This window comes from Falco cherrug, chromosome 1 (genome assembly GCF_023634085.1).
Source record: "Falco cherrug isolate bFalChe1 chromosome 1, bFalChe1.pri, whole genome shotgun sequence".
Classification (NCBI taxonomy): domain Eukaryota; kingdom Metazoa; phylum Chordata; class Aves; order Falconiformes; family Falconidae; genus Falco; species Falco cherrug.
Genome location: NC_073697.1, coordinates 38125039 through 38147382, shown reverse-complemented (window position 1 = coordinate 38147382; position 22344 = coordinate 38125039). Strand labels below are relative to the sequence as shown.

Here is a 22344-nt window from a genome sequence, read left to right as displayed (position 1 = left end):
GCGCCTACGTGCGGCGAGCGAGCGGGCGGCGGCCGCGGAGCGTGCGGATCCGCACGGAGCCGGGCTGGCCCTGCCCCCCCCCGCCCCGGTGCCCGCCCCGGCACCGCCCCCCGCTGCCCGCAGAGCCGAGCCGCGCCAGACGCTGCCGCCGTTTATTTCCGCCGCCGGGGGGCGCCCGGGCCGGCCGCAGGGGGCGGGGCCGGGCCCGCTCAGGGGCTGCCGCCGGGCCGCGCCGCGCCGTGCTTCTCCGCGAACCTCCTGCGGGGGAAAGCGCCGTCAGGCCCGGGCCGCCCCGCGGCCGCCCGGGCGGGGGCAGGGGCGGGGAGGGAGCCCCGCCGGGGCGGGGGCGCGCACTGCACTCCCCACTCCGGGGGTGTGCGGCGGGGGCCCGCCCCGGCAGCCGGGCCGGGACCCTCCCCAGACCCCGGCGTTGTCGTTCCTCGCTGGCCTAGAGCCCAAGAGACCGGGCGTGACCCCGCCAGGCAGAACGCGCCGCTCCAGAAAGCCACCAGTCGCTGCTGGGGACAAGCCCAAGTCAGTAGCGCCGAGCACAGGCCAGGCCCGGGAGGCTGCCCGAGACCGCCAGCCGCGGCTGCGGGCCCGGAGCCGGCCACTGCCCAGCGCCCGGGACAGGGGCTCCCCCGCCAAGCCTTCCGGACGCAACGGTTCTCCCGAGCCACCCCACCAGCAAAGCCCCAGCCACGCAACGTGTGACAGGTACGGTACCAGCCAGCACCCAAAGCATTCCACTTAGGAAAGCTAAAAAGCACACGGGAAATGTGTCACTGTCCCCAAGTGGGACCACGGAAGCTAAGCCTCACACCTCATTTGGATGAGATTGTGCGTTACCAAGACACAACTAACTCAATCCCATCTGAAACCGGGACGTGTACGCACAACACTCCAGGCCCCAGAGGCGGGAAAGGTGCCAGGTCAAAGACAGGCTCCACCTGGGAGCAGGGAGAGGTGACACTGCAAGACCACCAGACTACTGTGACCACCACCCTGAACTGAGACACCCCGCTTCTGCCACATCCTGCGCAGGCTGCCATTGAACACTGGCTACCTGGGCAACACACCGTGCTCAAAACGTAAAATCCTCCCCCACAAACAGCCACACCTTGCTGCAAATCGCCCGTCCTTTCAGCAGCCTGGGCAGAGGGCTATATGAAAACAAAACATCCCACAAGCCTTGAGCTGCGAACCTTCTCTGAGGCTGAAACGGCCAAGTGACAGAGGTTGCTGCTGTCACTCAGAACTCAAGACAGAAAGGCGAGGGGTGCAATTGCCCTTCCACATCCCTCCTCTCAGGGAAGTATAGGCATCACTACTCTACAGCCAGAAGTTAGAAGAGCCTCGGAAAAGGGACATAAAAGATCAGCATGTAGAAGAGCAACAAAGTCAGGTAGGGTATCCACAGTAAAGGATTTCCACCCTCTTTTCTTTGCTGCTGAACAGACTATGCCCAATATGACCCAGAAAGAGCCCTCAGCCATCTCTGTGCTCATGGTGAAAGGCTTGGGGGACAGCTCTGAAGACAGAGTCAAACATTCTCTAAGCTATAGGACTATTCTGAGATGTAATTCCTCTAAACTGAAATGATCTTTCAGAAAAACAGATGCATTTAGTTTAAATTATTGGTGACAGACCTACCCGGAGTCACCTAGGGGTAGCCCTTCAGAAAGGGGCACTTAGAATTCACCTAGCTTCAACCTCCAACCACGGGCATTTCCTACTTGCAGCAGCAGGGAGAAGCTGATGCGGTGTCAAAAAGCCACAGGATCTCAAAGGTTTAACTGATCCCTGACCCTCCACAATTTTCTCCTGGAGTGCTCTGGAGCAAAGCTCAGTGCAGCACCTCAGCATGACATCAGACACGTTCTCCCCTTCACAGCAAGACCCTACGGAGTGGAGACCCGATCTTGCAGCAAGCAGGCCTATTCTCACGCTGGACTGAGCCAAACACTCCATTATCTCTACTGTCTTCTAAGGACTTAGGCAGGCTCAGTGGGGAAACAGCCAGCCACCGAAAAGCCATCATTTCTTGCGGAAGCTTACTCCACTAATTAATCTATTTCCTCTTCAGAAACAGCTACCCCATTACCTGTGTAAAGTCCATCTGCCTACAACTTCTAGCCATTAGTTACTATTCTGTTTTTCTGTCAGACTACACAGACTTTCAGAACCTGGTTCCTTCACCCAGAATTATATATAGCATGCCACCACATGTACATTGAGTTTAACAGACTTAACTTTCCCTCCAAACTAATTCTAAAATTTCTGTTATCTTTCCTAAAAAAACAGCTGCAGACACCAGCAGAATTGGACACTTGTTCCAATATTTGCCTCATCAAAACGAGGCACAGAGGTTAAACTCACTCCCTGTTCTCTGTAATTCTCCCCTTACACCGAGGAAGATTAATGCACTCTCCCTGTTGCCAAACAACAAGCTTCTTTCTACAATGAGTGTTTCATAGCATCAATACTAATTTCAAAGAAATCTGTAGGCCCACAATGGCTTCTATCAGTCAACTCCACTAGGCCAAAGAACCAAATGAGGGGTTTTTTGCTAAGCTCTATTCCTCAGCAGCTGAGTTTCTGGCATCTATCCCACCTAGTCCTCAAAACCAGAAACCTGGTGGCAATTCAGGAGACAGGGCACTTCCCAGGAATGACAAGGGGCTGCATGCTTGGAAGAGGTGAAGCAGACCAACATCTGCCTCCTCCCTCCTTCAGCAATGGTTCACTGCCTCAGCCCTGGTGTCTTGGGCCAGATGAGAGGAACAGGAGGACATGAGACAAAGCCAGGGCTGGCCCTTGTTTGGGGCATGTCCAGGTTACTGCTGGGGATGGGGTCTGGGGACTCTGACAGGGTGAGCTGTGGGTGGACTCTTACCTCCTGGCATAGTCATACAACGCTCGTTTCCGCTCCTGCAAGGACAGGTGCCGCTCCACAGGGGACTTTGCAAATTGCATTGTAGCTGGCTGGAACAGAAAGCACAAGAGCCACCAGGAGACAGTCAAACAAGGTCAGGAGACCTCCTTAGTGGCTCTGCAAGGACGCAGCATGCCAATTCGGTCTCCGTTGCCCTGACATCATGGCTAGTCCTGAACACAGGCCATCATGCTCTGGCTGCGAGCAGTCAGACCACAGGAGATAACACAACCACCAAAGTACCTTGGAAGAAGGCACAGCTATGGAGCCCTGGACACCAGAAGCAGCTGCAGCCTGGGAGGTAGACGGGGCAGGCAGGTCAGTACCAGCCTCCTTACTTTCAGGAAAGAAGGGTACTCTCCCCTCCAGCAAGTTGGCAATAGTGGTATCCACACAGTTGGTTTGGGCTGTAGGGACAAAGAGGGTCTGTTAGAGAGGGAGGTGCAACATCAGGACGCTCACATCTTTGCTGCCATTGCACTCCACAGTGCAGCAGGGATGAGGTTTCTGCTTTCAGGTATCAGGGAGACTTGGCATGGAAGGTGATCCTGCATCCCTGCCAGTACCCCAGGCATCACTTACCCAGGTCTATCCTGATGACCTCCAGAGGCACATGAGGCAGCACCTCCTTGACCCGCTGTGCCATTGCCATGATCCGCACATCCTCAGGAGCAACACCAGTCAGGCTGGAAGGTATCCTGGGCCTGGCTGCCAGGGGCTGGCTCGAGGCTGCAAGAGAAAGAACAGTGGGCACAAGAAGGTGGCCTAAAGATGCACAGCCTTTGCATTCCAGCAGCTCCACTTTCTCTAGTATGAACTGGTGCCATAAGAAAGCCGGACTTCCTGCGCATGACCATCACGTCTGTGCTCCGGGGTGGTGGTTCTCTCCCTGCCAGCTAGCTACAAACTCGAGCCTAGGGCACACAGGCAGTCCCTGCTCCCCAGGAGGATGTCAAACATGCCTTCTCCTCTCCCTCCATGCACGAGTAACCAAGATCAGACTGAGACCCCCAGAGGCAAAGCCTAAGTGGCAGTTTCGTAGTCAGGACACTACCCAGGACACCCACCTGGGGCAAAGTGGAGAAGCGATGTGTGTCTCAGCCTCTTCATGTGTTCAGTTTTATCTGCTGCAGTGAGCCGTGTGGATACCACACCCAGCTCCATGGCCAAGAGCTGCAGAAATGCAGAGAAGAGTCACATGTACATGACACAACATGTATGACCCAGGCACTCCCATCTTGCAGGGGAGTGTATCAGATGTACAGGCCTGCATGGAGCCACGGCGAGGGGAAGAGGACTGGGAACTGATTTCTCCAGGGCCTCAGTGATGCATTTCAGTGTTGCATGGAGCACATGAAGGACCAGGAGTAGGCAATACCATCCTGCCAAAACGGGATCTTTGGTACAGGAGCTATGACCTACCCAGCACATACGGGAAAGGTGGAGGAACAACTGCTTTGTTTGATTTGTGGTATTACAAAAAGGGAGTAAAAAGTTTTAACTAGATGGGGAGAGCCTTCATAACTGGCAGAAGGGCTGAACGGGGGTTAGCAAATAAGCCATGGAAAAACTGAGTAAGGGGCAATAAATATGGACCAGAGTTCCCATCATACAGATACACCCATCCAGAAATGCCCTTTGCAACTCTGCTTGCACCCCATTCTCCTCTGTGACCATCCCAAATTGCAGCAGTCCTACACATCCCCCTCCCACATCATCCTCCTACCTCCTGAACTCGGAGCGCAAAATCCTCACTCAGTTCTTCAGCTCGTCTGGGGACAGACGGCATCCACCTGAATAGGGACAACAGCACTGGGCTGACTGCTTCAAGGGCTGCTGGAGGAGCCAGCCCCATCTGGGATCAATAGTGCAACGGTACTATCCCCACCTCATCTCTCCCTGCTCACCCCAAATCTCTCCCCACAAGATGAGCATCAAACCTCAAACTAGCTTGCAAAATTAAGGGCAAGGCATGGCTCAGGAGACAACACTGGCTCGCTGAATCTTCTTTAGCACTCAGATGTAACATGCAAAGTATCTCCTAATGAAGTTTCCAGGAAGGCCCCAAATGAGGAGCCACTGCCATTTATGTGAAAGCAGAAAAAGGTCCGACTGGAGCCAGATATGGCCAGGGAAGGCTACAGCACAAGGCTTTTCTTTGCTGAAATACCCCAACCCCTACATTTGACTCCAAGCCCCTTCTGCTGCCTGTGAACCCTTATTACACCGAAGCTACTCAGCCAGTCTGGGCTCACTTGGGCCCTGGACGGGCATCTGAACTACCTCTGCAATTCACAGGGGATTGCAGGGAAGAGGCAGATGCTAGAGGACTGAACTGCCTGCTGGAAATCACCCATGGGACACGTGCAACCCTGGGGTGAGTTACAGCAGAGCAGCTAGCTTCAAAAATATACCCGGCAAACTTGACATTAAGAGCCCTGAGAGACTCCTCTCCTTCACCAACTCAACACAGCAACAAGAGCCCTCTCCACTTTAGAAGCTGCTTGAAGCTGGCCCAGACGCTGGATCTGGCATGGACCAAATAATACTGAACGAAGCCATGCCGAGATACCACAATGAGGGTGTGCATTAGCACATACCAAAAGATTTCTTACTACAACAGCAAAAACATCAGACTCTCTGCCCATCCTAAATCCTGCCCCAAGTGAAAGAGAGAGAGAGAGATAGTACCTTACTTGATATATTGTGAAGGGAACAAAGAAGGTCCAGAGCAGCTCTGTAATCCAGGAGGAGTCAGCCACGCTCTGGGGAAGAGAGCACAATGAGATCGTGGCCCACAAAACACGAGCTAGTCAGGTCTCCATCAGGTAAGCAGGCGGGCAGAATGCAGCTGAGCCATGACAGCGAGTAACAGATACGCAGGCAGAGAGATGTGGAGGACTGGGAAAGAGGGAACAGCAAATCCAGCACACAGTGAGGGCAAGCCCCAGGGCAGATTCATCTTCATTACTCTTCAACATGTAGAGTCAAAGTTTTCACTGCTCTGAGTCATTTTTTCCTCTCACTAGGGCAGCAAGATTTTCCCTCAATAGTCTCATACTCTCTGCTAGACTGTACCTTTAGAAAGGACTGGAAATGCCTGAAGACCTACTACTAATGCTCCCTTAGAATCATGAACAATCCTCCCTTATTATGATGGGAACAGCCCCTGTAACGTCCCAGCTCCCATAAGCTTTCTCTCTTCATTTCCAAACAGGCTGCACTGTGAAGTCTTTCTTCCTTTTTTCTAAAAATTAGCAAATAACCTTTTCCCTGAGAAGTACTGCAATGCCTGCCAGCAGAAAGCACTGGAACAGCCACCCTGAAGTGGTGGGCTCTCCATCCTTCTGAACAGGACACAGCCCTGAACAGCTGGACCATATTCAGGACCCAGTTTGACTGTGAGCAGAAAGCTGAAGTAAAGACCTCCAGAGACTCCTCCCACCCTACACTTTTCAATGATTCTAAAGAACTTGCTACTGAATGGACGTTGTTCCTAGGATTTTTGTAGTTGTTACTTTTATCCTGCAGTAACCAAACTTCCCACAACCTTGTGAGAACACCATCTCAAGATCTACAGCTTGCAATGTAGCTGCCTCGGCTTCTTTTACACCTGACTTCAGCCTTGACCAAAGCAGTGTGGCTCCAAGCCTTTGACACCATTTCCCACAGCATTCTCCTGGAGAGACTGGCTGACCATGGCTTGAACAGCCGTACTCTTAACTGGGTAAAAACCAGCTGGATAGCCAAGCCCAAAGAGCGGTGGTGAATGTAGTTAACTCCAGCTGGCAGCCAGTCACAAGTGGTGTTCCCCAGCGCTCAATGCTGGGGCCAGTGCTGTTTAATACCTTTATCAATGATCTGGATGAGGGGATCGAGTACACCCTCAGTAAGGAAGTGTTGATCTGCTGGAGGGCAGGAAGGCCCTATAGAGGGAACTAGACAAGCTGGATCGATGGGACAAGGCCAACTGAGGTTCAGCAAGGCTGAGGGCCGGGCCCTGCTTGTGGGTCACAATAACCATACACAGCACTGCAGGCTAGGGACAGAGCAGCTGGGAAGCTGCCCAGCAGGAAAGGGTCTCGGGGGGCTGGCTGACGGCCAGCTGAGCACAAGCCAGCAGTGTGCCCAGGTGGCCAATAGTACTCTGGCTTGAGTCGGAAATAGTGCGGCCAGCAGGACTAGGGAAAGGATTGTCACCCTGTACTCGGCACTGGTGGGGCCGCATCTCAAATACTGGGTTCAGTTTTGAGCCCTCGTTACAGGACAAGACACTGAGGGGCTGCAGTGTGTCCAGAGAAGGGCAACAAAGCTGGGGAAGGGTCTGGAGCACAAGTCTGAGTGGCTGAGGGAATTTGGGGTGTTTAACCTGGAGAAAAGGAAGCTCAGGGGAGACCTTATCACTCTCTGCAACTACCTGAAAGGAGCTGTACCCCCTGTAGGGGGTCAGTCTCTTCTCCCAGGTAACAAGCGATGGGACAAGAGGAAACGGCCTCAAGTCGCATTGAGGGAGGTTTAGATTTGCTATCAGGAAAAATTTCTTCATCGAAAGGGTTATCAAGCATTGGAATAGGCTGCCCAGGGAGGTGGTGGAGTATTCCTGGAGGTATTTAAAAGCTTTGTAGATGTGGTGCTTAGGGACATGTTTAGGGACAATCCCATGCTTTCTCATACTTGATGCTCAGAAGCAAATAAATGCAGCGCTGGGTGAACAGTTGGACCCAATGATTGTAAAGGTCTTTTCCAACCTAAATGATTCTATGATTCTAAGAAAGGCTTCATGCCTGGTTTATTCCATGGTCTGGAAAGAGGTGCTATAAATGAGAAAAGCCCTGAAGCCACAGCCACCAAGGGTAACAGTAAAGAAGCCTCATCTCCTGGATAAACAGATCTAAAAAACCTAAAATCAAATACTTATAGTGATGCCAAAAGCAAGACTTCAGTTATGCTGCCTTGTGCACAGAACAACACCCTCCTTCAAGGTTCCACCAACTGGAGGTGGAGAAAACTCTTTCTTAAACCCAAATTTGGTGCTATTTTGCTTGGCCCGGTGCCTTATATATGTCACATAAGCATCTATGAAAGCTTTCTGTAAAGCACTGATCAAACCATTCAAAGTATTGCATCCCCAGTCCTCAGAAGTTTCTGATGGTTTAAAATTACATAAGAAATCTGCCAGGATTTACTTAGTCACTGTGCATGAAGGGCAAAAAGTCCTGCTCAACCTCTGAAGGTAAAAATGTGAGTCAAGGTATAACCGTAACCAGTATCTTCAAACAGATCTGCAGTTACCTGCATGCTGTTCTCCCTAACATTCATGAAGGCAGGGATGCACAGACAAATGCAAATTCTGTGAAATGTGAAAAGTTACCAGAGGAGCCAAAACCATAACAACATAAGACATTCACTACAAACAGTCCAGAACGGGATAGCTCTCCCAGTTCTCTGGGGCAGTCATTCAAAAATTTAAAGTATCCTCACTGTTAGAAAACTGTATCTTAATCCAAAACTGAACTTGAGCAGCACCAACATTTCATCTCAGCACCTGGAGACTGCTGCTGTGTGCTTTCTCAGAAAGAAAAAGAATTCTCCATTCTTAAGCCTCTCCTCCAATATGCAAGCAGCTATCCACAACAATCTCTCTGCCTTTTCTCTGATAAGCTGATTAAGTTGAGTGCCTTTAAGTGCTGCTCTCTGGATTCCACATCATACTTAAGGCCTCCTTGAATTCTACTACTGCCCCACTTTCTTGGCAGCAGAATTACCGAAGCTTCACATAATATTTTAGCAGTGTTCATCATTGCGCACGTCCAGGTAACACTGTGTTCCTTACCCTGCCAGACACTCCTCTTCTTATGCACCCACAGACCACATTAGACTTAGAAGTAACAGCCGTTCACTTGCAGTTATCAGTACTTCACTGGATCACAATCAATAATTTAACTTCATTACTCACCAACCTGAACTTTACCAGCAGGGATCTCAATACTGTCATCTGCAGCATCAATAAAAGCAATAAATAGCACTGGGAAAAGAACTAACCCCTAACAGAATCTCACTTCAAAAACAACTGCATGCTGATGTTTTAGTATGGGCAGCCATATTTTGTGACCCACTGGTGAGTGGCTATAAATCTATCCACTGTGCCATACCACCTTAAAAAAAATGGGACAATAGAGAATCAATTAAAATGTCAGATTAATATAAAATGTAACTGTCTTTTAATCAACTAGATCCATAAATCATACCAAGAAATAACAAATTCAACAAAATCTCACTGTTAATAAGCTGACAACAGTTTCATTGCAATCTGTTTAGCAGCGCTAGTATTATCATCATGAACTTTGCCACTTTTTTGAAGCTAATGTTGCATCATGTTACATCTGTGCATTTGGGAGGCAGGAGTTCAAGAGCCTACTCCAGAGAGCCTTGCATAACCTTTGGCACATTAGCCACTCTCCAAGGCGACTAGAACTACTCTTTCAAAGCACTTGAAAAGGAGATGAGACACAGTGGTGTTATGGTCATGGAAGCCAGAGGGCACACTGCTAGGCAGCTGAGCCACTAAAACATTTATCAAAATTGCCAGTGTAACTAAAAGAGTACTGACTTAGCAGAAGTTCTCTGTGAAAGGCACTTGAAAAAACAGTGTTAGTGCTGAGAAGCTAGTCCATGGCGTTACAGGACACAAGGCCAGGCTGCACTACCCACAGACTTCAGAGCAGAAGCAGAATTAATGGCATCACCAAGCCCCTCACACAGCACATGCCTCCACAACTCCTCCTTGCCCTATGTCCCTGACTCACCACAGTGATCAAAGGCCTCTGAACTTGTAGGGCAACTGGCTGTACCACATCCAAGATTGAGAACGGCCAAGAGCTGAAAAGGAAAAATTCAGCAGTGAATGATCCTAAAGATAAAACAAAATAAAAACAGCCCCACCGCAGGAATACTCATTCCTAGTACCTGAAACGGAGCAAGCCAGCCCGGCCATTGGTGGCAGCCTCCTCTGGGAACAGCAGCAGCGGTGGGTTTCCTCTGTGGGATGAATATGCCTTCAGCGAATCCACCAGCTCTGCTCGGCTTCCTGTTACTCCCAGCTCCATGAATCCTCGTGACCAGCAGATGAAACCAGGGGCACCATTCAACGCAGGCTGCAAGGGAAAACAGGAGTAAGTAAGGAAGAAAAGCTGTCCTCCCCTCCCCTCAAGGCCTACTTTCCCAGATGACAGCGGGAAACAAAAGTTCCTGCTTATTACCAAAAACGCCTCTAGGGGCTGAGGGAGCAACCTGCAGGCTAAAAGCACTAGTAGCAGAGGACATAGTACTGCCAGGCCTCAATAACTCCCCTGGCCCCCATTCCCTAGGATTCTGATTACTAATCTTCAGTTCAGACTGTCCCCTGTCTGCCAGTGCCCTGGGCAACAACTGTGTTCTCTCTAGTAGTTGCTGACACACTTGACAAAGGACACACTACTGCCAAGAGTTACTTTTCTCCAGGTAAGGAGCAAACCCACTGCTGCTCAGGATATAGGACCAGCCAACTCACTCCCAGGCATATTCAGAGTCTGCTGATTCAGGAACTCCACATATAAGGAATTTCACAAGAGTACAGGGAAAGCTACAAAACCACCAGCCCGGCACAAAAACCTGAGCACCACCACCCCACCGTGCAGCTCCCCTCAGCACACCTCTGCAGCACAGCCAGCTGTCCACACACACAGAAGTGGCACCCAATGCCAGGGGAAAACCCCACAACCAGCCTGCTTCTGACAGCACTTCTGAAAGGCCAGAAAAAAGGATACGGATGCTAGGATCTGCCCACTCTCTTCCAATAAAATCAATACCCACTGTAACATAACTGTTCCTGCTTGCCATTTCATTTTTTCATGCAGAGCCTAAGAGCGTGACACTGAACCAGACAAAAAAACCTCAAGGCTGGTGCAATCCTGCGTTAATAAATAAAACCTGAAGAAGACCAAGGCAACACCTACATAATAAAAGAGCCCCCTGTGCACTTCTCTTGGAGACAGCTGCTTCCAGACCTGCCATGCTTGGCTCCAAGTTACTCACCGTATTACATGAGGTCAGAAGGTTGATGACATTGTGATCGAACTGTGTCACGTGGTTGGCGATATACACCCTCACATTGACATCACGAAGCCGGGGATCACTTTGCCGCACAAATAAGCCCAGCACTGAACACATCACACGTACAATAAACCTGGTGGGGGTAAGTGGTTTCTTCAAGTCCTGCAGTCTGAGCCACTGCTGGCTTACACATCCAACAAACAGAACAGACACTTGGAAATTCATATGACTTGACAAAACACACCAGAACAAAATGCAAATGATATGACAGATGTCTGGAACAGGAATTGCTGGGGGACTGCTGTTGGGGCTAAAGGCTGCATGTCAAGCTGTAGCTGCCGCATGAAATATGGGGCAGCAAGCCACAGACATTCCTAGCAAGATACCCAGCTAATCCAAGTATTTCAGATCAACCCTCAAGCACTCAAGAGGCAATTGCCAACTTTGGTCTTGGCAGAGAAGGCACTTTCATGGGTCCTGGGGATGAGGAATCCTGAAAGGACAGCTCCCCGTAAACCTCTGCATGAGTCAAGCCTCCATGGCTAAGACCTCAAACAGGTGAGGGCAGCCCTCCCACCCCACACTGCCCCACAGCACTGTCTGCACACCACATCCCCACCCAGGGCAACAGCAGGAGCTCTGTGCCCTGGGGAGAGCTGGGCTCACGCACCGTCGCAGCACGCTGTCAGGCAGGGCGCAGCTGACCAGAAAGACATGTACACCAATGAAGAGGCGCAGGACGAGGAGGCAGAGCCCCACAGGTGCGTAGAGCAGCAGGGCCAGAAGCAGAAACCCATCAGTCGGAAACCTATAGGGCCAAAGAGCAGCACAGACAGCCTGAGCATGGCTGGGACGTATATGGAACAACTGGATCCCCCGCTGCCCACCCGGGCCCTCCCCAGGGACCACCCCGCATCCTTCGCTCTGCATAAAGTCCCAGGCCTCCACAAGGAGAAGCCCAGCCCATCCCGGGCCTCCCAGACACACCCTGGAACCACACCGGTCCCCCCGCGGGACACTACGACCTCCCCCACGTTGCTCCGTGGGATACCCCTTCCTCTAGTGGAAACCCGGGGCCTCCCCACAGGAACAGCCCAGCTTCCTGCGCGGGCCGCCCCCGGGACACCCTGAAACCCCGGGCCTTCCCCGGGAGCCCACGGCCCGTCGCCGCGAAACACAGAGGGGGTCGCACTCGTCCTCAGGGACCCGCGGCTCTCACCGGTGCGAGTCGAAGAGCCGCTCGGGGCCCGGGGCCGCAGGAGGCTCCATCCCCGCTGCACCCGGTGCCTCAGAGACGCCCGACACCCGCCGCCATCTTCCCCCGCGGCCGCCCGCCTGGACCGCGCGGGGCAGCCTGGGAGGAGCGGCACCTTCCCGGCGTGCACCGCGGACTCCGCCCCGCCGCGGGCCCGCGGCAGCCAGCGAGTCGGGGGGGCAGTCGGCCGGTCTGGTGGGCCCGGTGAGCTGCTCCCACCGCCAAGCCACCCTGCTCTCCGCCGCCGGCGGCCGTGCTGCGGCTAGCGGCGGGACCAGTGGCGGGACGCCATCTCCCAGCGTGCCCCGGGGGCGGGCGCCGCAGCAGCATGGCGGCGCTGGCACGGTGGGCGCGGGCACCGCTGCTGCCGGGCGCGGTGCGTTGGTGCCGGGCGCGGTGCGGGGCCGCTGAGCCCCACCCGCCGCCGCCGCCGCCTTCCCCTCCTCTTCCCTCCGCTGGGGGCCGGGCCTTGGCTGCGGCGCTGGGCGCCGGGACGGCAGTGCTGGTGCTGCTGTGGGCCCGGGATGGCGAGAGCCGCCGGCCCGCGCTGCCCGCTCTGCGCGCTGCCGTGCCCGCCCCGCCGACCGCCTCGCCCCGCGCCGCCTTCAACTTCATCGCCGACGTGGTGGAGAAGACGGCGCCCGCGCTGGTCTACGTGGAGATCGTGGGCAGGTACCGGCACCGGGCGGCTGTGCACGGCCCGGCCCACGGCCCCCGCGGAGCCGGCTTGCCCGCTTCCCGACGGGGAAGTTTCCCTCTTGACCCTGTCCCGGTCCCTTCTCGTTCTGCTCCGAGGAGGACGGTATGTCCCCGTCCTCTTCGCACCCCATAGGGAGGGCTCCCCCGTCCGCCCTGCCTGCAGAGCTGCTCCGACGCCTGCACAGTGCAGGCCACCGCCGGGCCTCTGCTGGCTTCTCCCGCGGCCGCCCTATCGCGTATCCCAGGCAGCCTGAACCAGGCACGGCATCCGGGTAGGATCCTACAAGTGTCGCAGGAGAGACAGGCCCCCTCACCCCGCTGCCTGTGCACACCACCAGCCTTTACCACAGGAACATGCTGCTGCCACACCACCACCTTCTTGACTTCCAGGCAGCGGCCCCAGGCTGTCCTGTGGCACACAATTACGCCATCCTAAGAGCACGGTTTGCATTTACCTTTGATCTCCATAATCTTGCCATCCTGTGTCTCCAGCCTGTCAAGACACTCTGAACAGTAGCTCAGCCCTTCAGCTTCTTGACTGCTCCCTCCAGTGTGGTGTCATCTGCAGGTCTGCTGAGTTTGCATGTGGTGTCCCATCCTCTGGTTTAGGAACATGAAGGACATGGAGTGGTACTGGCCCTTCTCCCACCTCCTGAGGCATGGTATTAGTAGCTGACCACCAGCTGGGCTTGCCCCTAGGTGGCCCAGCCAATTTTCTGTTGACCTTATTATTGATTATCAGCCCGCATGTCACCTGTGTGGCTAATGGCACCACGGGAGACAAGGCTGAAAGCCTGCTTAAGGTAGACAGTATCCACTGCTCACCTGTTACCTGCAGAGCCACTCATCTGGCTGCAGGAGCCAGCCAGGTTGGTCAGGCATGATTTGCCATTGGTGCGTGTGTGCTGGCAGCCCCCAGTCCCCTTCTTGTGTGCTCTGTGCTGGGAAAGGGTTTCTGGGAGCATTTGCTCCATAACTTTCCCAGAGATTGTGGAGACTGGCTGGTCTGCAGTTTTCAGGACCCACTTTCTTGGCAGCCTTTTAGGCTGGTGTGACTTGCCTTTTAGGCTGGTGTGACTTGCCTTTTTCCAGCCATCAGGAGATCCCCTTTACCACTGTGACATTTGAACACTCACAGGGACCTCAGCCATCCCTCTCATGTGTATCCATGGACCTGTGCATGTCCAGCTGGCTTCAGTGATCTGTGTGATGCTGCATTCCCGCAGACTGCCTCAGGGTACAGCAACTTGGGAGGCCCAAAGAACAAGGCAAAAAGGCACCAATCGCATCAGACCTTTCTGTGTCTTGTGTCACTACGTCCCTTGCCCCCCTCAGCACCAGGCCTTCCTGTAGAGGTCAGGATGATTGATGTCCCCCATGGGGACCAGGGCCTGCAGTTGTGAGTCTTCCTCCAGCTGTCTAAAGAAGATGTACCCATCACCTCCTGCATCACCTCCCGAGTGGTTTTTACCTGCTCTGAGGCAAGGCTTTGTGTGTTCAGGCTGCTTCTTTGTGTAGATCACAACCCCTGCTACTTACCCCCTTGCTGCTCTTTCCCAGACTGCACCATCCACTGCAGCTCTCCACTCACGTAAGCTTCCCACTGTTAACTCTGTAGTCCCAGTGGGATTGTACCTTAGCAGCTGTGCATGGGCTCCTGATGCTTCCTGCTTGTTCTCTTCTTGCATGCGTGTTTGACTCTTGAGATGGGGACTTTTTGTGAAGAAGTGAAAGAGTCTTCCCCCATCATCCTGTTGCCCAGACATCATCACTATTCCCTGCTTCTTTCCAGGCCTACCAGTCTGGGCCACCCAGTCTGCCTGGCACCTGCCCTCCTGAGTCTTCACCAGTCCCCTCGGGATCCCTCCCACCCCTCCCTTACCTGTGCCCATCTTGCAGGCATCCCTTTTCGGGCCGTGATGTGCCCATCTCTAATGGCTCGGGTTTCCTGGTGTCTCCGGATGGGCTCATTGTGACCAACGCGCACGTGGTGGCAAATCGGCGGTGTGTGCGGGTGAAGCTGGCCAGCGGTGAGCAGTATGATGCTGTGGTGCAAGACGTGGACCAGGTTGCAGACATCGCTACCATCAAGATCAAGCCTAAGGTGTGCATCGCAGTTGTGGAGACTCCCTTCGTTCCCTCCCATCTGCTCACTGTCCTCTTCCCTTCCAGCACCCGCTGCCCACCCTGCCCCTTGGGCGCTCCTCTGAGGTGCGACAGGGAGAGTTTGTGGTGGCCATGGGCAGCCCGTTCGCCCTGCAGAACACCATCACCTCCGGCATCGTCAGCTCTGCCCAGCGGGGCGGCCGGGAGCTGGGCCTGACCACCTCTGACATGGAGTACATCCAGACTGACGCTGCTATTGATGTAAGGGGAGCCCGCGGTCGTGGGTGGGTGGGGTGGCACCTCCTCCCATCAGCCCTCTTTGGGGAGGAAGGAGCTGGGGAAGGGCTGTGGGTGCTGTGAGGTCAGAGGAGGCTGGACACAGAGCACTGGGAGACGAAGGGATTCTGGCCAGTCACCTGGGCGCTGGCTACATTTCTCGGCCTGACCCTGTTCTCTGGATTCTGCCTCCCTGCCGCGGGTCCTGCTGTGTGAGGATGTTGCTTTCATGGCCTGTTTACTGCTCTTTCCTCTGCTGCAGTTTGGGAACTCCGGGGGCCCCCTCGTCAACTTGGTAAGCTCTGCTTGCACCCTCACGGGCCAGGGCAGAGGTGTGCCATGTACTCTTCGATCGGTGTCCCCAGGGGCTTGGTACCCCTCAGTGGGAGCACCTGTGGGTGCTACTGCTGCCGGGAGGGAGGGGCAGTGTATGCTCCAGGCTCCTTGTGAGGAGGAGGAGGAGGAGGAGCAGGGGATCAGCCCAGTGTGGGAAGCTCTGTGCAGCGTCTGTTTCAGGGAGCTTGAGCCGATGGGTCTCTGGCATGGTGGAGCTGAGCCCTACTCTAGTGAGGCTGGAATGGCTGATGCTGGCAGGGCAGAGGGAGGGGCTGCATGAGACCAGTCTCTGCCCAGCCTCAGCAGGGTCCAGCAGGCTGCAGAAGCAGCAGGCTGGGAAGGGACGGGCGCACAGACAGGACTCCAGGCTTGCACAGCAGTTCCCCTCCTCTCCGCAACGATGCAAGCTGGATAGCACAGTGCCCTTTCCCCTGCAGGATGGCGAAGTGATTGGGGTGAACACTATGAAGGTGACATCAGGCATCTCTTTTGCCATCCCCTCAGACCGGCTACGGAGGTTCCTGCAAAAGGAGGAGCAGCGCAAAAGTGAGTTGGGTGCCTCCCTGCTTGGGTATTGGGGGAAGTAGGCCAGGAGGAGGAAGAGGATGAAAGAGGGAAGCTCTGGCACATCTGGGCTTTGGGCGTTTCTGAGACAAGGGCAAGCAGGGCATGAGAAAGAGTCTTTGGGAGTAAGAAGATTCTTCCATCTGGCACAAAACTCCCCTGCCATGGGAAAGCTGTGCTGCTGCTTCCCTGCCCACAGGGGCCTAACAAACTACAAAGAAGATGCTGGCCTGCGTGCTGCAGGTATAGACTTTTAAAGTGTCCTAAGTAGCTTGCACTGAAGTCCCCAGGGGTAGGTGAGGATGTTATTTTTTTTTTTTGTCCTTTTCATTAGATCTCAACATATGGGGAAATCAGTGGACCATTTGTTGGCATTGAGAAAGGGAAAGGATGACCTGGAAACTGGGGGCTACTTAGTCTTTTGTGTACTAATGGAAATGCAAATGCGGGATTCAGCTGTATTGTAAAGGACAGGTAGTTAATTTACTTGTGTGGAACATTGCCTCTTTTTGTCCTTTGTGTCTGTTATAATTTATTTGATGCAGACTCTTGCTTTCTGATTCTCATGTTGGCACTGTGGAGTGATACCCTCAGTTCAAAAAATGACAGCCTAAACCAGAAAAGCAAAATATGCCATACCTGTAAAGCTCTAACGGGTAAATGGAACTTAAGCTGTTGGTAGGGAATCAGAACAACTCGCTCCGCACGATGTCTGCCTTGAGGCTTGTGAGCTTTGTGACTCGGCTGGCTCAGCCCAGCACTATTTTGAGTGTGTGCCTGTTTTCAGCCTTGTCATTTGATGTCCTTTCCTTCAACAGGCTCTTGGTTTGGCAATACAGAGACGAAGCGCCGTTACATAGGGGTGATGATGCTGACTCTTACACCGAGGTATGTGTTCTAAGGTCGGGTACCAACAGGCTGGTGTTGTTGGGGCATGGTGACTGTGTGATGGGATCTTCCAAACTAACTGGGAGTGCTTGTTTTAGGGAGGGCTGTCTTCATGCCTTAAGCATTCACTTTCAGATGTCTTTGTGTTGTGTTTAGACTCTAGGCTATGTCAGAGGAGAATTAGAAGCATGCAGGTTTCTGCACTTGTGGCATAATCTGTAAGCAGATAAAAAGTCCCTGAACCTACCCCTCAGAGTGACAGGTCAGACTATAATTGTCACTGGAAGGAGTTTGATGAAGAGCCCTTGCAACACAGCATGAATGAAAAGCCACCAGAGAGATGGTGTAATTAACAGATAATGCAACGTGCAACTGGAAGTTGTGATGAAACAGTTGGGCAGGTTGTAGTCTCTGGGAGGAGGGACCTACCAGGTGAATTGCTGTGGTGCAGAAACAGTTCTAGAATATGGGACTTTCAGAATAAGAAATGGCAAGTCTGCTTGCAGTAAAGTCAACTGAGGTAGGAGGTAAACAGGTAGGAGAGGAGGCTGTGTAGGCACATACAGCGTGGCTGCAACGCAGGGTGATGTGAGGCTTCTGGGTTTCAGGAGGAAGGCTGGGTGCTGCCTCTGGAGAGAAGTCATCATGGTGCTAGCTAGTAGAGCGCTGGCAGGAACCCCAGAGACTGCTTGTGGTGTCCAGAGGTGCAGGCAGCCTACAAACCCAAGCAACACACAAGAGCCACAGGATTTCTAGGAAGGGCAGAGCACAGCCCTGAAAGGTGTTTCTGCCAAGCACACTACAACTGCCAACCCTACTAGCATGCTGAGCCCCAAGAGTCAGTTGAAATCTCTTGAAAGGTGGCTGCAAGAGCCAAGGAACCAGAGCAGGTACTCTGTCCTTGAACAGAATTGCTCTCAGAAGTGAGAGTGCTGGTCCAGCATGCTCCTAATGTGTGCACTTTACAGAATCATAGAATTTTTTAGGTTGGAAAAGACCTTTGCGATCATTGAGTCCAACTGTTCACCCAGCACTGCAAAGCCCACCAGTAAGCTATGTCCCTAAGCACCACATCTATGTGTCTTTTCAGTACCTCCAGGGATGGTGGTGGCTGCACCGCCTCCTTGGGTATCTTGTTTCAAAATGTTCTGTGCCTCCCGAGATTCAGGGAGTACTGCCGGCATTGCTGGCGTGCCCAGTAGATGGTGCTGGTGTTCGGCAAAACCTGTGGGATGTGGGAGCCCAACCTCCCCCTGCTTCACCAAACGGGCGGCCAGGATGAAGTCTGTCAGGGAAGAAGTGTGAAATGCTCAGGACGTGGCTCCTCAGAAGTGTATCTGGCTTCAGTGCAGCCAGTGAGCAATCTGGCAGCTGGTCCTGGGAAACCATCTGACCAAAAGGCTTGTTTGTGCTCAGTTGCTGGGAAGATCTCCCAACAAGAGATTGCTCGCCTTGGAATCGGATGATTACACTGTCTGAACATGCTCATTTGAAAGGCCAGAAACTTGGCGTAGCACAGGAAGAAGGAGAAGCTCCATGTTGGGTACAAGGCTCTCGCCATCCTGGCCCTACTGCACATATTATCTGGCAGGCAGGAGCTTCCTGAGACACCAGGCCTTTGCTCTGCTGCCTGAAGGGAACAGAGGTGTGCCAACAGCTATGGTGGAGCTTGTAGGCACCCTCGCCTTGGCCACAAAAAGCAATGGGAAGAGAGAGGACCCTGGCTAGCACAGCCCTCTGCAGTCACTTTACTGCATGGAGTAAGTAGGGACCGAGCAAAGGACTTTGAGAGCAGCAAAGGAAAGACACGCTGATTATTGGGAACAGGTTCTACGTGAAACTGCTGCTGGTGTGTGTTGCTGGTCAGGGGTTTTACTAGAAAAGTGTCCAAAACGTTGGTTGGTTCTTCATGCAATGTGTGATAGTACTTGCTGATGTTGTAGGGTTCGAAAGAGCAACTGGAAAACTTTACAGAAGAAAAATCTTCCTGATTTTCAAATGCAAAGATACAGCATTACAGCTCAGGAGCTTCTTGAGCCAGACTGCTGGAGACTGTAGGCATCTGGGGAACTCTGACCTGCAGCTGGTGTTGTAGGTGATAGGGTGATGGGGAAAATGGACCCCTCAACTGACTGACCTGTGGACTGGGTCTGGCTGGGATGGAGTCATTTTCTTCCTAGCAGTCCACGTGATGCTGTGTGTTAGATCTGTGAGCAGATCTGTTGGTAACACACAGATGTTTTAGCTGTTGCTGAACAGCGCTTACTCATGTGTCAAGGCCTGCCCTATTTCTCACTCAGCACCCTCGGGAGGAGGCTGGGAGAGGACACAGCCAGGACAGCTGACCTGAACTGACCATGCCATATGACGTTGTGCCCAGCAGTAAAACTGGGGGGAGTTTTTCCAAGGTAGCCAATTGCTGGGGGATTGACCTGGCCATCAGTGTGCAGGTGGGAGGTGGTCAATGAGTGCCTTTGCATCGCTTGCCCTTCCGCGCCCCCCCTTTCTTTCTTTGCCTGTTAAACTTATTTTTATGTAGACCCACAAGTTTTCTTGATTTTGCCCTTCATATTCTTTCCCCTATCCTGCTGGGGGAGTGACTGAGCAACTGGGTAGGGACTTACCTGCCAACCCATGTCAACAACCCACTACAACCAGGTGCAGCCACACTTAGTGCTGTGTAGCCTAAAATCATGCATTTACTGCGCTTGTACAGAGACCTGCTTAAGGGCATGCATTGTTCAGTTTCAGCGACTGAGGCGAAGAAGCAGATTTGACTTAGTAAATGTGCAGACCACATCAGTAGCTCTGTCAGTAGAGCCCAGTGACAGGAGAAGAGGCAACAGGCACAAACCAAAACACAAGATTACATCTGAACACAAGAAATTACTTTTTTACTGTGAGGAGGGTGGTCAAAGCCTGGCATAGGTTGCCTGGAGAGGTCGGAGAATCTCCAGCCTTGGAGATACTCAAAACCTGGCTGGACAGAGTCCTGGGCAACCTGCTCTGGCTGAGCTTGTTTGAGCAGGGGGCTTGGGCTAGGTGGTCTTAGGAGGTCCCTTCCAACCTCAGGCATGGTGTGATCCTGTGAAATCAAGAAGGGATGGCAGCTTGCAAAGATGTGTGAAAAAGTACAGTAGATTTCAGCAGGGACCATTGTGAAGTGGGGAGCCATAACTGACTGAACAGGAGGAGCAAGGCTGATGAACAAGGAACTGGGCAGAGTCCGTGAGAATTTCTGGGGCTGCAGTGGATCAGAGTTCACGCACACTGTTTGAGGGAAGAATGCTGTTTACATGAGGCACGATCCCTCCACTCTGGTGAGATCCACCCAGAGCACTGTGTCCAGTCCTGGATGCTTTTGGGAGAGGTGACGAGCAGCTGGAGGGAGTCCAAAGTGGAGCAGTGAGAGGTGCAGAATATAAGCTAGGTTTGGAAAACCTGATCTGCAGGAAGATTGGAGGAGCTGGGATTGTTTATAGACTCCGTAGGGGAGACGCGTCAAGCAGAGGTATACCCACATCTGGCAAAAAGAGGGGGCATAGCTTTTGTTGTGTCCTGCCCGCCAAAGGCAGAGAAGTGAAACTGCAGCAGGGGAGGGGTAGATCTGATACCAGGAAGGGTGGTATGATGTGGGGCTGCTCAGACAGGGGACATGCATTACGAGGAGCTGTGATCTAGTTGGCAACTGCTTTGGTATTTTCCAGCTCTCCCTGGCACAGTTAGTACTTTTTTCCTCTAGTTTTTGACAGGAAGATGGTGGTGTTTTGGTGCTCCTGGGCTTTGCAGCTCGTTTTTTGCCCTTAGCAGTATGCAGGAATACAGGAAGAGAGGTTCTGTGCTGTGGTCTTCAAGCCTGTGCAGCCATGGTGGGATGGGAGCTCTGCTCTGCCTCCCAGCTACTTACCTGATGCTGATGTTCACTCTGCAGCATCCTGGCTGAGCTGAAGCTGCGTGACCCCAGCTTCCCCGATGTCTCCTACGGAGTGCTAATCCACAAGGTGATCATTGGCTCCCCAGCCCATCAGTAAGTGCCCATCTGTGCCCTGGGGGGTGGCATGAGAGAGCAGCTTTGCAGGATGGGCTGTATTTAGCTCGGAGTGTTTTGCTCCAGAGCAGCAGGGCTTGGGCCCCACAATTGTCAGTCTGCAGCAGAAACCAACTGGTGACCCTTGCCCAGGCTTGGTGTCCTGTTGGCCAAGGTACCTGTGTGGCTGGAGGGACGCCTGGTGCAGCAGCCCAAACCTGTAGTGCCTGGCTCTCCTTCCTTCTGGATAGAAAAAGCTGAGTATCTGCTTCACCCACTGTGCGCTTCTGTCATCATTCTCCCCACAGGGCAGGGATGAAGGCAGGTGATGTTGTGCTGAAGATCAATGGGCAGGCATCACGCCGTGCAGAGGATGTGTATGAGGCAGTACGGACACAGCAGAGCCTGGCCTTGCTGGTGCGGCGTGGCTACGACACTTTGCTGGTGAGCGTTGTCCCTGAGGTCACGGAGTAGCAGTGCTGTCGTGCAAGCCACTGCAGGCACTGGCTGGCAGTGCTGCCCGAAAACCAAGGACACAGGACTGGGCTGTGCCTGTTCGCTGGACAGGGAGAGACGGGGCGCTTGCGAGGGACTGGAGGGGGTCAGGCAGAGGGTTCTGGCCCAGTGCCTGGGTAGTCTCGTGATGTGACCGTTCCCCTCTGTACTCAAATAAAGCACTTTTCTAGGGACCCCCCAGTGCCATGTGCCCTCCTTCCCGTGGCATCCACAGTTGCCTAGGGGGAGGCTGGGCTGTGTGGGGCCCTGCCCCTCCTGTCAGTCCTCACACGAGTCCTTCCAGTTGGGGAGGAGCTGGCTGTGCCTCCAGGGGACCTCCTCGGTGTTAGAGTGTAGGGGTGTCCTGCCAACAGGAGTCAGTACTCACGACTCCTCCATCTGTAACGCACAGGCACCCATCAAGCTGTGGCTCATGTGGCCACCTCTGCGAGTGAGAGTGGCCCTGGGGCAGCTCTTGAGCAGGCTTTGCTGGGGTGGCGATCCCTGGTGTGCCGTCTGAGCTGGTCCTTGGCAGTGGTTGCTGCTGTGGCTGTGCCCACGAGGCCAGAGGGATGTGGCAGATGTCCATCTTGGTCGCATTGCTTTCACTGGGAGCATTGCAAATGGTCTAAAGTCTGCATCCACATCTGCACCCATGAAGCAGCTTTCTGG

General features: G+C 53.5%; 2 protein-coding genes across 3 annotated transcripts; one reads left to right on the top strand and one right to left on the bottom strand.

Annotated features, from left to right (window-relative positions):
* Nucleotides 1-138: 138 nt before the first annotated feature.
* AUP1 (AUP1 lipid droplet regulating VLDL assembly factor) lies at nt 139-12400 on the bottom strand. 2 transcript variants are annotated; one of them, XM_055699684.1, is made up of 12 exons: nt 12246-12400; nt 11697-11834; nt 11009-11159; nt 9902-10089; nt 9742-9814; nt 5627-5700; nt 4662-4728; nt 4003-4108; nt 3518-3664; nt 3179-3342; nt 2897-2985; nt 139-258 (listed from the first exon to the last, which is right to left on the bottom strand). In XM_055699684.1, exons 1-12 carry the CDS (start codon nt 12293-12295, stop codon nt 210-212), a joined length of 1296 nt encoding a protein of 431 aa, XP_055555659.1. In that variant the 5' UTR covers nt 12296-12400; the 3' UTR covers nt 139-209. The 2 variants fall into 2 exon arrangements, with proteins under 2 accessions (XP_055555659.1, XP_055555661.1); XM_055699686.1 differs by lacking the exon at nt 4662-4728 and having other exon boundaries at nt 5632-5700.
* A 62-nt stretch (nt 12401-12462) lies between these two features.
* On the top strand, nt 12463-21866 carry HTRA2 (HtrA serine peptidase 2). Its single transcript, XM_055699691.1, has 8 exons — nt 12463-12953; nt 14880-15084; nt 15153-15347; nt 15625-15657; nt 16136-16244; nt 17081-17150; nt 21082-21177; nt 21486-21866. Exons 1-8 carry the CDS (start codon nt 12610-12612, stop codon nt 21649-21651), a joined length of 1218 nt encoding a protein of 405 aa, XP_055555666.1. The 5' UTR covers nt 12463-12609; the 3' UTR covers nt 21652-21866.
* The last annotated feature ends 478 nt before the right edge of the window (nt 21867-22344 follow it).

What these genes read in the sequence shown, in the direction of transcription:
- AUP1 (XM_055699684.1), bottom strand. Translation starts at nt 12,295, where the DNA reads ATGGAGCCTCCTGCGGCCCCGGGCCCCGAGCGGCTCTTCGACTCGCAC. An exon ending in TTCTGACCTCATGTAATACG is followed by an intron (nt 10,090 to 11,008) that starts GTGAGTAACTTG and finishes TTTCCCTTGCAG; the next exon opens with CCTGCGTTGAATGGTGCCCC. An exon ending in TTCACAATATATCAAGTAAG is followed by an intron (nt 4,729 to 5,626) that starts GTACTATCTCTC and finishes GTCCCTATTCAG; the next exon opens with GTGGATGCCGTCTGTCCCCA.
- HTRA2 (XM_055699691.1), top strand. Translation starts at nt 12,610, where the DNA reads ATGGCGGCGCTGGCACGGTGGGCGCGGGCACCGCTGCTGCCGGGCGCG. An exon ending in TACGTGGAGATCGTGGGCAG is followed by an intron (nt 12,954 to 14,879) that starts GTACCGGCACCG and finishes CCCATCTTGCAG; the next exon opens with GCATCCCTTTTCGGGCCGTG. An exon ending in AAAGGAGGAGCAGCGCAAAA is followed by an intron (nt 16,245 to 17,080) that starts GTGAGTTGGGTG and finishes TTCCTTCAACAG; the next exon opens with GCTCTTGGTTTGGCAATACA.